At 46.1% G+C, this 12,292-nt stretch overlaps 2 protein-coding genes across 5 annotated transcripts in view; one reads left to right on the forward strand and one right to left on the reverse strand.

Moving 5' to 3' along the window:
- Positions 1-251: 251 nt before the first annotated feature.
- The window catches only part of SHC3 (SHC adaptor protein 3), a 197,727-nt gene continuing 185,686 nt past the window's right edge, over positions 252-12,292 (reverse strand). For all 4 annotated transcript variants that reach the window (XM_053578739.1, XM_053578730.1, XM_053578722.1 and 1 more), the window contains exon 12: positions 252-7,739. In XM_053578739.1, coding sequence (XP_053434714.1) covers positions 7,611-7,739 — 129 coding nt within the window. In that variant the 3' untranslated portion in view covers positions 252-7,610. The remainder of the gene's footprint in view (positions 7,740-12,292) is intronic.
- Positions 2,060-2,670, forward strand: LOC128576537 (uncharacterized). The gene is given in 5 exon segments (XM_053578767.1): positions 2,060-2,243; positions 2,246-2,296; positions 2,299-2,466; positions 2,469-2,522; positions 2,525-2,670. Coding segments are annotated over 5 exon segments (603 nt in total).

Genomic DNA, 12,292 nt, shown 5'->3' on the forward strand with positions numbered 1-12,292 from the left:
GATTCTGCCCAAGATTTCCTAGGTGCCCTGCCTAGATCATGGTAGGTAAGAAGTAAATTCTCCAGGATGCTTCTGCCAAGATGCCATTTTCATTTCCAAAGCCCTGATGGATGGAGCCAGGTTGTGCTGTGATTGTTTTTAAAGAAGTCTCCTGGGGAATAACTGAGAATACTTACTTCCTAGGGAAAAGTTTCACATGCCCCTCCTCTCTTTGGTGAGGCAATAGAATATTCATCATCTGAATAACAGAGACTTTTCACAACAGCCTTTATTGCCAGCAGACTTAACATTTATAGTCATTTAAACAATTAACTATTTAGAAAATGGTTGTTTCTCTCAACCCTTGAGCCACAGCTAGTCCGCATTGGTAAGAGCCTTTCACAGAAATGTAACAAGGTGCATTTTATAGAAAATGTCTAATTGAATGATCAATTCCATGCTTTTAAATTATATCTACAGGTGCAAAACCTCAACACCCAAATGTTTTTAATATGTAAGTCGAATATCCAAAAGGTTTGCTACATGATCAGAAATGCACACACCACTATTCTGATAATAAAGGCACGTTTTCCAATAACCAATTATAATGAGAAGTGCAGCATTACCTAAATTAGGCGTGTCATCATCCACGCATGGATCACAGTGATGACACTTGGGTATGCTATGTGATATCTCCACTTGGCAATCCCAGAAGCACAAGTATACACCAGACAGTATTGCAAAGGGCTTATAATTGGAAACCATATCATCTCCTGAAGGAGTGAAGGATCTCAACAGACTCATTGAAGGTGAAGAGGGAATTTAAGCCAATTCTCTTCACCTGTTGTATTGTCAATTCTCTAAAATTTTGGCCACATGACTTAGATTTTACCATTTTTCACAGAACAAAGGTCAGAATACTTGCTGTGAGTTTTGTATTTTCACTCTTCAGGGATGTCCAAAAGGCCGATTAGGTTCCAATATCCAAGTAGAAAGTGATGAATTGGTAATAGGTCAAGACACAGAACATTACAGCCATTTTTTAGTTTCGCAAAAGTTAATGAAAACAAAACAGAATTGTCAAATAATAGTCATTTATCAATATGTATACTTTCATCCAAATGTTTTTTAAAGAGTAATAAATATCTCATTATTACACATTAAATTTACATGGAGTTGTCTCCTAATCCTGGGATTCAAACACCAAATGTTTAATTCTGAATATGAAGAAACATTCATGTACTTAATTTTACAATATTCTGGAACAAGTTATATTCAAAAGTCAAATGAACAGGGAACATTTCACTAGCAACTAACACACAGCTGTTACAAAAGAAGATAACTCAATGTTCAAAGATGGACTTATCCATTAATTTCTGCTTTGTTAATTGTCACTTGATTTTGGTGGTTAGAAACTTTGGTTGTAGTAAATTGTCTACATGAGTGTGAATTTGTTACCTCCAAAGCTCATGACTAGAGCATTCACCCTCCATGTATGTATTTTTCTACCTACAGCATTTCAAAGTAAGACAGCATAATAGAAAGTTAAACTGTAAGATATTTTCTTTCCAGTGTTTTCTTCAATGAGAATGGTTCTTCCAACCCCAGGAAGGAGCTCGCGTGTTTGGGGCCTGAGAGATTCATTTATTCAGGGCATCTGCACCAGCAGGGGAGAGGAAAGAAGGGAGGCTGAGGCATCTTCGGCGCCCCCCCTCCCCCAGCATCCCTGCTGATACTGGCAACTCCCCTGCCCCATCCCAGGCCATCCCCACTCTCCTCTACCCTCTCTGACACTACACATCTGACTCCTACTCTGCAGAGCCTTCAGCATCCCCAGACTGACCGAGGTGCTCCACCCTCACTGATCTTATGGAACTTAGACACATCAGTACCGTAAGGCTTGCCCACTCCAACATCCTTGTGTGTGTATTTTCTACTAGATTATAAATTCAGGAAGAAACCTTGTGCCACACATGTTTCCTTCTCTATCCCCTGAGCCTAATACAGGGCCTGCCACCTGTGAACTAATGCAGAAACGAGACTGAGGCTGGTTAGAAAAGCCAGAAGGCTGCATCAGTGTATGCAGCTGAACCAGGGAAACACAACGCTTGAGCCCCAACCACACCATTGCAAGGACAGCCTCCCCGCCAGGCCTTCCCCTTCTTCTTTCCCCATGCACTGCTGGGTAAGTAAGGATATCGGTCTATGCTTGTTTTGTTCTCCCTTTCCCTTCTTCTTACCTTTATCCTGCCTCCACCCTCTTCTTTCTTATCTTCCCCTACTGGCTTCTCTGTCATTCCCTGCAGCAGACTTGCCCAAACCCCGCTGCCCTCGTGTTCCTGCTCCCTCTGGGCTGGAGCCCCACATCCCACAGCACCCAGGCCCTTCATCTATAGCAGGTTCCATGGCCTGCCAATCCCTAAACTCTTCACATTTGTATGATGTTCTAGTTATCCTGGTTGATTACAAAGCCAAAGCCAAGGGAAGAACCCAAGGTGTCCAGCACAGAGCCAGTTTGTGTGCGTGCGCAGAGAGGAATGCAGATCAGTCCGGATCGATGTAAGTGTATGCATGTATGTATATACATATGCAATTCACATTCACAAGTCCTGGTATAAAGTTGCAATTTTTCTGGCTGCTATAAAATGTGCCAGTTTTAAAAGTGTGCATTTGTTGCTTGCAAACTTATAAATATGTATAAACCCCATTATAAGTAAATTGTGGCTGGCAGATGGCATTTGAGCTGCCAGCAACGGTTGCATGGAGTTATAAATGCTTATTAATTCTCCACTTTTAAATTCACAGCATGGGCCCTGAGATCTATGACATGAAGTAGTATGAAACATAATTGTTAATTAGAGGAGGAAAGCCATCAGTGAGAGACAGGTGAGGCCTGGAAAATCTTGCCAGTCAGTGGTCCTCAAAATCCAGACTCTAGACCAGCTGCACCAGCATCACCTCTGGATTTATTTGGAATGCAAATTCTCAGGCCCCACTCCAGACCCAAGGAGTCAGGAAGGGGTGGGTAAGGGCTGCAATCTGTCTGAGCCAGCCTGATGCCTGCCTTCCACTCCAAATCTGTTCATCACCAATACCATCCTCTCTGCTGGAGGATTCTCCTTGCTTGGGAAGTGTGCTCAGGTGTGCACAGGACCAGTCAAAAACTATTCCCAGAAGCAGCTTTGCAGCCTTCCACCAATGACTCAAGGAATAAGGACCCCAGCTCAGTACTTGCTGCTGAATTAACTCTAAGGTGTGTTCAACCCCATCTCACTAGTCCACATCATGGTAACTTGCTTGTCATACTCTCTGTCCCCTTCAGCTGTTTCCCCTCCCTTTTCCAAGGACCATCCCCCAAATAAAACACACACAGAAAAAAGCCTCTCTCAGGGTCTCCTGGAGGAACCTTAACTAAGACAGAAGACACAGAAATACTGCCTCTTCCATCAGAGGGAATCAGCCTTCATGCATTTTGGGGATGGAGCACAAATGTAAAATCCCAGGGGAGAAGCACTGCTCCATTTTCTCTGGGGGTGAAGGACCTTAGTAAATCCTGTGCTATTTCTGAGATTCATCCTCACCATGTCACATGGCTCCAGTTTCCTCATCTGGAGAACAGGGGCCCCTCCAGCTGGACTGTCTTATAAAGCTCCCTTCCTTGTTATCCTGAATGCAGCTGGCACTTCTTGGTTGACTATATGTTCCAAGAACTGTGTTTATCCACTTCATCTTTTAAAGGACTATCTTTAAAAGTTCCACTGGAGAACCAGAGTATTATTCTGAAACTTGCTACAATGATCTGTCTGAGTCTGCAGTGATCTTTTTGCAACCTTTCCACAACCCTCTCACCCACTGCCAATCCTGCTGCCACCATCCACAGAAAGGAATTTATCAATGGTGCACACACTTGGGCCAGCAAGAAAGAGGCAAGAGATGCTCTAGGAATGAAGAATCCCAGGCCCCTAGCACTCTCTTACAGTGGGAGGTGTGTGCAGCCCCATGGGGTGGAGCAGCTGGCCCCAGGCCACCTTGTTCTGGGTGCTCCAGAGTTGAGGCTGGATGGAGCTTGCACCTGATGCTGGCACTGCCGCAGGGAAGCCTGTGGTCTGAGGCTTCTGTCCAGCTCAGCCCAAAAAGAAGAAAACAGGTGATCACTTTCATGTGGCAATCAATGCATGTGTCTTAAAGCATTGCTTATATAAAGGAACCACCAAGCACCTGATGCTACCAAAAAGGAAAGCATCATTTCTGGCATTGGGGGCCACCTTCTGAGCCTCACGGCAGGGCACAGAGGCTCTAAACATGTGTTGACTGTGCCCCTTGGCAGGTGGGCACTTTGGGCCTGTCCCTCCCTCTATGCCACTTCCCCACACACCTGATCACTTCCTGTCTTCGCTGGAATTATCCACAGCCCCTTCCACCCTTACCAGGACATCCCCAGTGGCACCATAATTGACCTAACCAGGCCTCTGTCTATCTGCCCCAACATCCAAGATGGACTTAAACAGAAGAGTTGCTCAACAAGGCTGGGCAGCCACCCAGTTTGGGCCCCTTACATATTAAAAGCCCAGCAGTGGTTAGCTGAAGGATGGGACTGAAGGTTGAGTCACTTGACTAGTACTGACCAGACTGCCCACCTGACTGGGTCCCTGGGTGGAGGAGGCTTGGTAGTCAAAGCTGACTTAAACCATAGTGAGCGCTCCCTTGGAGGTGGGCAGGTGTCTTTGTGGGACAGCTCCCTTCAGAGCTGTCCCACAAGAGAAGAGGGGACAATCCGTGTTAGGATTGACAGCCTCACCATCACTCTCAGCAGACAGGAAGTTCTGGGTTGGATATGGGGTGTCCATGGGAGGGACAGCAGGGCCTGGGTGACCTGGCACAGTGTGTAGCAACCGTGCTGGGAATTCAGAGCCCTGGAATGCTCAGCGTTATTCCACCTGCCTTTGTTGTTCAGCAGCCCTGTCCTACTCAGGCAGAGACACGGCCTGAGAAACCATGCGGAACAGGGCCCTGAATGGACAGGAAGGAGGCCCCGTTGTATATGCCTCAGAATCTTGAGCTCCAAGCAATAGCTGGTGCACAGCAGAGCTCAGGAAACACAGAGTGAGTCGACTAGCTCTGCAGCCAGGCGACTGCCTGGCCCTAAGCAAAGTGCGGCATCCACTCAGCCTCAGTTTCCCTATGTGTGAAGTGAGGCTCAGAGGAATGGCCCATCACACAGTGCTTGAAGGAAGAATTGATATAAATCCACGTGCATTTAAACACACTTCAAAAATTGGAAAGGAATTAGAAAATCACTGTCATCCACCACGTCTGAAATCTGGTCTGATGGCTAAAAAGGAGCGCCATTTTCCCACTGGCACTGTTCCAGCATAAGCAATCTTATAATATAAGCTTACAAATATTAATTTTGAATTAATATGGAAAAGAAAAATTTGACCCCAATACTTTCAGTTTTCTAAATTGATTCTCATGCAAGAAATATTTGATATGTATATTGCCTATCACCATCGAATAAACATTTCACAGCAGAGAGCTACTAAAATTGCAGATTACCATTTCTTAAGCCCCCAGGAGGAAAGACAAAATAGATCAGCCATGACGGTGCCTGTGGCTCCTACCCTATTTTATTTTGCTTGTGGTCCTTAATGTTAACATTTTGGCCCAGCGCGCATAGAGGATGTGTGAAAGGCGAAAGCAGATGGTCCTCCACATCTTCCTACACAGCACGCTCTCACACAGGAAGGGCAGACTGCACGTTGTCTGCAGGGCTGTGGGCCTCCCGGGGCCCAGGAGCATGGGCAGCCCTCAGAGCCACCCCAAGTCTATACTGGTGCCAGGCAGGAGCCCAACCCAGCTGCTCAGCATCGCCATTTCTAGTAACTCAGAGCCATAGACAGGCTATGACTGAAACCAAAACTGGTTCGGGAAGTGGCAGGGTGGTCTACGTTAGTGCCAAGCTCTCCAGAGTTCCATTCCACTGCAGAACATCCAAGAAAACAGACTCGGATTTCAAGGGACCCACAAAGGGTGAAAATTCCAAAGAAAACCACATATGAAGGCTGGGATCTATTTCGATCCATCCTCACCTGTTAGTCCTCCCCTGTCCTCCTATCTATCCACACACACCCCCAAGCAGAGATGGCATTCGACCCTTAGCATTAAGGTGATTAATCACTGGAGTTTCTGAAGTCTTCCTTTAATTCCTCCTAAAGAATCACATTTCTCACTATCTACCACTGATTGCGTGTGGAGCATCTTTAAGTTCAGCTGACTCAGAGCACGTATCCTTCCGGGCCTCATGCAGAGAAAAACCAAGGTCACAGCCCCAGGAGGAGGTGCCGACAAAGGGATGGATCCACCTATCCTTTAAACTACATCTGTCAAAGCTAGGGGCAATTTCCACCCAGGTATTTTTTAAAAGTTAATAAACATTGTCAACCTTCTAACACAGAATGACCCATCAGGACATGACAGTGTTTCATCTGGAAGGAAAGGAGTGAAGACAGTGGCATGGGGCTCAGGCCCTCCCTGTGGAGCAACTGGACCCCCTGCGGGGGGACAGCAGGTGTTTTTCTCCCTGTCACTCCATACTCGGAACTGCACATTGAGTCCGGTGACTCCTGAGCCCCAGACTGAGCTTCCAGCACACGTGGAAGCTCACCAGGACTGGACTCTGAGGACAGTGTTGCACCTGCCCTCAGCGGGGCTTTTCCCCTGCTGAATATGAGGAGGGAGTAGATTTTACCAGCAGGGGCCACAAGCAGCCTGTAGTCAACCTGATGGCCAGATGGATCTATAAACCAAGAATTTGCCTTGACTACACTTCCACAGGTGCTCATCTTCTCATTGTACGGATGACAGCAAGGGAAGAATTTGCCAATGAAGATCTTGGTTGGCAAGGCTCATCATGTGCCCTATTTGGCATAAAACAAATCCCTAAGTGCCCCTGCTCAGTGAGGATGGAAGGTGGCACGTTCCTGTGCCCAGCATGACCCAGGGAAGTGGGCATGCCACCTGCTCTGCAGTGAAGCCACAGTGAGCTGTCTGCTGCCAGAAACCCCAAGCATGTGGTATGCATTGCAGGGAGCACAGCAGGCACTGCCAGGATCTAAAGGGGGCTCTTATTCTTCACCAGTAAGCACAGGGCCACATTTCTAGTGTTTGACATGCAGGGTTAAACATGCTTGGGCAGCACGCTGCCTTGTTCTATTACAGTTCCAAGTTTATTCCCCCCGCATGTCTCTATTTCCCATGAGTTGTGCTTATTAGGTAAAACTGCAGGTTACACCTTCCTAGTGGAATTTCCTGGTGGAAAGGGTCAATTGAATTAAATTTTTGCTTAGACAACTACAATCAAACTTTTTTTTTTTCATTAAAAACATACAGCACAGAATGTTAGTCTTACATCTTTCTTAGTCTTAAAAAATATAAATATAGAGGGATAATTTGTACAGGATGTATAGGTATGTACACTTTTAATATGCAGATGAGAAATCTGGAGTAAGTTTATGAAACTTGACCTTGAAGGAAGCCTTCTGTTTAGGGCCGCCCCAGTTCCTGTATCCCTGACACCAATCTCCCCAGGTACTTTTGACCTGGTTCACAGTGTCAGGAGAGGCACCAGCCGGTCACTGTCGCCTCTCCACAGGCTGCTGGAGGCACAGCTCACTCCCAGCAGACACGATGGGTAGTTTGCCATCCAGGTGGTGGTTGATGAGGTGGCTGATGCTGTCAAAGACCCTGTCCTTTGTCCGGATCTGTGAAAGAAGTGAAGGAAAGGTTAGACATCCCACAGACAGAAAAAAGAAAACACACTTTGCTCAAATGAATGGGCTCCAGAGAGAAAAAGGGGACCAGGGTTCCCCAGGCTTTAGAGACACCTGTCACTGGCAATGGCCGTTTAACATGCCAGCCCCTGGGACAGAACTCTGGAAGGTCCAGCCCACTGCCCTATAGGCACAGCCTGTATTTCTTCTCCCCTAACTAACCACATGTGGACAGGTGCCTGGAGATCTGTCCCCACCTTCAGCAAGCTGGGCCACCTCACCTTTCTGTCTTGCTCCCTGTCTACTTCTCCTAGAATCACTCTGAAATCCTCTGTTCAGTGCCCTACACCCCCACACTGGAGTCTACAGGTTCCTGTGAGCCTCCCACCTCCGTGCCTTTGCATGGTTGTCCCCTGGCCCAGAATGAGCTTCTACCTGGGAACCCAGCTCCCCTGCCAGCATCTGCAGACAGCCTCTTCCTTTCCCCGCCAAGGCTGGCTCCCAGCAATCAGGGATCCAGGGAGTCCACCAGGAGTGAGCCCCACAGTTCCACAGAGGAGCTCCATGGAGGGTGAGCAGGGTGGGGCCGGAGGGGCAGCACTCCATGTTCCCGGGCTTTCCATTTACAGCCTGGCACAGGGCCTGCCCCACACACTTTTCCTAAATAAATGAATGTGGGGGGCAGGGATTAATGCTCTTCCCTACTTCCTGGCCTGTACCATGACCCTTGCCATCTGTCATCTCCACCCTGAGTTAGTAAAGTCCTGGGTATAGACCACACTCGAAGAGGGGTCAGCAAGCCTGTTGAGAGCAGTCCCTCAAAGAGTTTTAGAAACAACCTCCTGGGACTTACTCCTTTGAGGAGTAGGAGATGGGGTAGGAAGTAGATGCCTGGCTAGACCCGTTTACCCTCCCAGGTTACCTGTGGGTCGCCTGAGTACCTGGATCTCACTAGCTTTAGGGGATCCCTCTCCATCAGTGCTCACATGAATTTCCAGCAGCCTATCCTCTCATTGGGCAGCCAGCTCTCCCCACCCTCCTGCAAGGACTTCTGAGGGGATGTCCACTCACCTCACTTTTTGTCCCAATATTCTCCTTTCCCTGAATTCTTAATGTCATTCCTACCTTTCCTAATGTGGCCACTCTTTTCTCTCCCCCTCCCTCAATTCACTAATGGGACATCAATCTCTGGACCTTCAGCCTCATTCCCACTCCCATCCCAAATCTGCAATCCAGGTATGTGTGTGGACATCCCTGACCAAGGTACTCTGAGAAGCTCATGCCATCTGCTCAGGGTTCTATCAATTGGCAGCCAAAGGCAAGAGTAGAAACTTTCAAATTGGAATGTTTTCCTCCTATAAGAACCCTCCAGATCCATCTCCATAAGCACCAGAGGAGCAAGAGATCTCTGGGTCAAATGGTCCCTGGATTTTGGCATTCAGCCTCATTAAAGATGTAACCCACTGGACAAGTTCAGAAAGATACTTTGTGCAAGATTTCCAGCCTCTTTCCATTGACAGTAATTCTTCTGGGGCTCCTTAGAATGCCTTGACCCAGAAAGATCCCCTGTATGACTCAAGAGGGTTGCTTATTTGGAAGCTGAGAAATTCAGGAACTCAGCTTAAGACCAGTATTGTTGGGGTGTTGCCTGGACTTTGAGATCCATGTTGCCATATCTAAATGGTTAATAGTCACGTAAGTTCTTCGAAGTAGATGAAGACAATTTTATGATAGGGACGTGTTTGGCACAGCAATACCAACTTGAGCTCATGTCCCAGTGACCTGGTGAACTTTCAGGAACTCAACACACAGGCCCCAGCCCAGGAAAATTCATCAGGAGCTTGAGAGTAGGGCCCAGATACCCGTGTGTCTTAGGCTCCCCTGGTAATTCCAACATGCCGCCAAGCTGAGAACCATTAGTTAGAGATAAGTCATATATATTTACCACCTAAGGAAATAGATAGGTTAGTTCACTTTATTCCCATATATACTCACTGAAACTCCAGCCTGGCTTCTTCCAAGGGAACTTGTGGGAAGTTCTCTGGGAAGTCACAGAGAGTCACAGAGTCTAGAACTACCTGTAGTGCACTAGAAATACTGATGGCTGATTAAAACTACCTACCTGCTGGGACAAACCTAGGTTTCAGATACCTGAAGGGATACTGCTACAGTGAGGACACATGGAATATTAACCTCAGACAACTGGGTGAGGCTCTGTGTAGCAAAGAGGAAATGAAAGTAAACATGATAGATCACCTTTATTCTAGTCAGGCCACAGAAGAATAGACTAAAATATGCACATAGTAGAAAAGAAGAAAGGTCTACAATTAATGATCTAAGCTTCTACCTCAGGAAACTAGAAAAAAAAAGAGCAAATTAATCTAAAGTAAGCAGAAGGAAAGAAATAATAAAAACTAGAGCAGAAATCACTGAAATTGAAAATAGGAAATCAGTAGAGAAAATGAATGAAATCAAAAGCTGGTTCTTTGAAAATATCAATGAAATTGACAGACCTCTAGCCAGGATATCTAAGGAAAAAAGAGAGAAGACATAAATTATTAATACCATAAATGAAAGAGGGTACATTACAACAGATCTTATGGACATTAAAAGGACAATAAAGATCAAGAATAAAGGAATTCAACTTTAAGATGGATTTATCAAGGTATTAAATGCATTTGACTTACAATGGTTTTGATTTAATTATAGGTTTATGGAGATGCAATCCTGTTGCAAGGTGAGGAGCCTCTGTTCTATGAAGGACTCTAAGCCCATAAAGTTGATAACCTAGATGACATAATGGACCAATTTTTTCGAAAGCCATAATCTGCCAAAAGTCATAGAATAAGAGATAGACAACCCAAATATGTCTGTGTCTATTAAAGAAATGGAATCAATAGTTATCCTTCTAACAAAGAAATCACTCAGCTCATATGGGGTTCACGAATAAATTCTACCAAATATTTAAGGAAGAATTTATTCCAATTCTCTAAGATCCCTCTCAGAAGATAGAATCAGAGGAAATATTCTAACTCATTCTAAGAAGATAGCATTACCTTAATCCCCAAACCAAATACCTTACAAGAAAACTACAGCCCAAATCTCTCATGAAGATAGATGCAAAAATGCTCAATAAAATATTAGTGAACAATATATAAAAGAATTATACACCACAACCAAGTAGGATTTATCTCTGGTATGTAAGGTTGATTCAACATTCAGAAGTCAATACTTTAATCCATCACATTAACAGGCTAAAGAAGAAAAATTGTATCATCGTATCAATATATGCAGAAAAAGCATTTGACAAACTCTAATGACTGTTCATGATATAAAAAAGAAATTCTCAATAAAGTAGAAATAGAAGAGAAGTACCTCAACTTGATAAAGAATATCTGCCAAAAAGCCTACAAGTAAAATCGTACCTCCTCTAGCCATGATCTGTGTCCAAGTCAAAACAGGACAGAGTGTAACCACTTCCAGTGCCAGGATCTAGAGAGACACTAAAGTGTCACTGGCAATGGAATGAGGTGGAGAAACTGCCCTACAGAAGCCTCTCCAGGAGCTGGGTGGGGGGAGAGGGGCAGCACTGACATGCGGTGGGAGGTGCCCGCCCAGAAGGCCAACCTCAGGATGTATACAGGTGCAGGGTTGGGATGCAGGTGAGACTCCTCATGTTTTCTTCATCAGTGGTGACTAAGTCCAGCAGAGATATCTGCTTGAAGGGAAGTTGTGTCTGGGTTGAGATCTACCATCTCGGCCTAATACCTTGGTGATTGTCAAAAGTGCCCAGTGGTGGGAGAACATGAGGAAGGCCTCCTGCTCCTGGGTGGTGGGTGTGAGCCTCACCAGGGTATGGGGGTATGGCAGGGAGCTGTTGGTGACCCACAGAGCTGCAGGCCTGTTTTGATCTCACAAGGTCACGTCACACTAAGCTTCCATATTCAGAACAGATGCAAGGCCCCTGGACCAGCCCTTTGTAGTGTTAAAATTCTAGCAGTGTCTGGTATGTGACTTCTGTTCTGGGTGGGAAGTTTTCTAGCTGGAGGGTATGTCAGCTGGAGAAAAGGGTAGTCTCTTATCCCAGGGAAAACCCAGGCCACTTCAGTGGTTGCACTGTCTCCATGAGACCTCTGGGACATCGTGGGATGAGTCACTATTCGAGAAACCACCAAAAAGCCTCATTCAGATGCCAAAAGGGAGAGGTTGGAATCATGGCCCTCAAAGTCTCCAAAGCTGTCTGCCCTTGCAGGCCTTCAGTGACCAAAGACAGCACCAAATCTGCTCACATAGGGCAAGGCCCAGGGTACAGACCAAGAGAGGACCCAGCTGTTCTATGAAACTAACATGATGCCTTTATAAAAATCCACAAACTCAAAGCAAAGCTAGCCAAAGAGAAGTGAGCAGTGGGTAACCTTGCAGCCTGCCAGGGTGCTGGACAGGAGTAGAGGAGGCTCACCTACAGTAGCCCCTTACAGGTGAGGCTCATTCGTCACCTACCAGGTAGACACTGTGTACTTCCAGCAGCCCGTTGGAGCCCAAAG

The sequence above is a fragment of the Nycticebus coucang genome, chromosome 2 (genome assembly GCF_027406575.1).
Source record: "Nycticebus coucang isolate mNycCou1 chromosome 2, mNycCou1.pri, whole genome shotgun sequence".
Classification (NCBI taxonomy): Eukaryota; Metazoa; Chordata; class Mammalia; order Primates; family Lorisidae; genus Nycticebus; species Nycticebus coucang.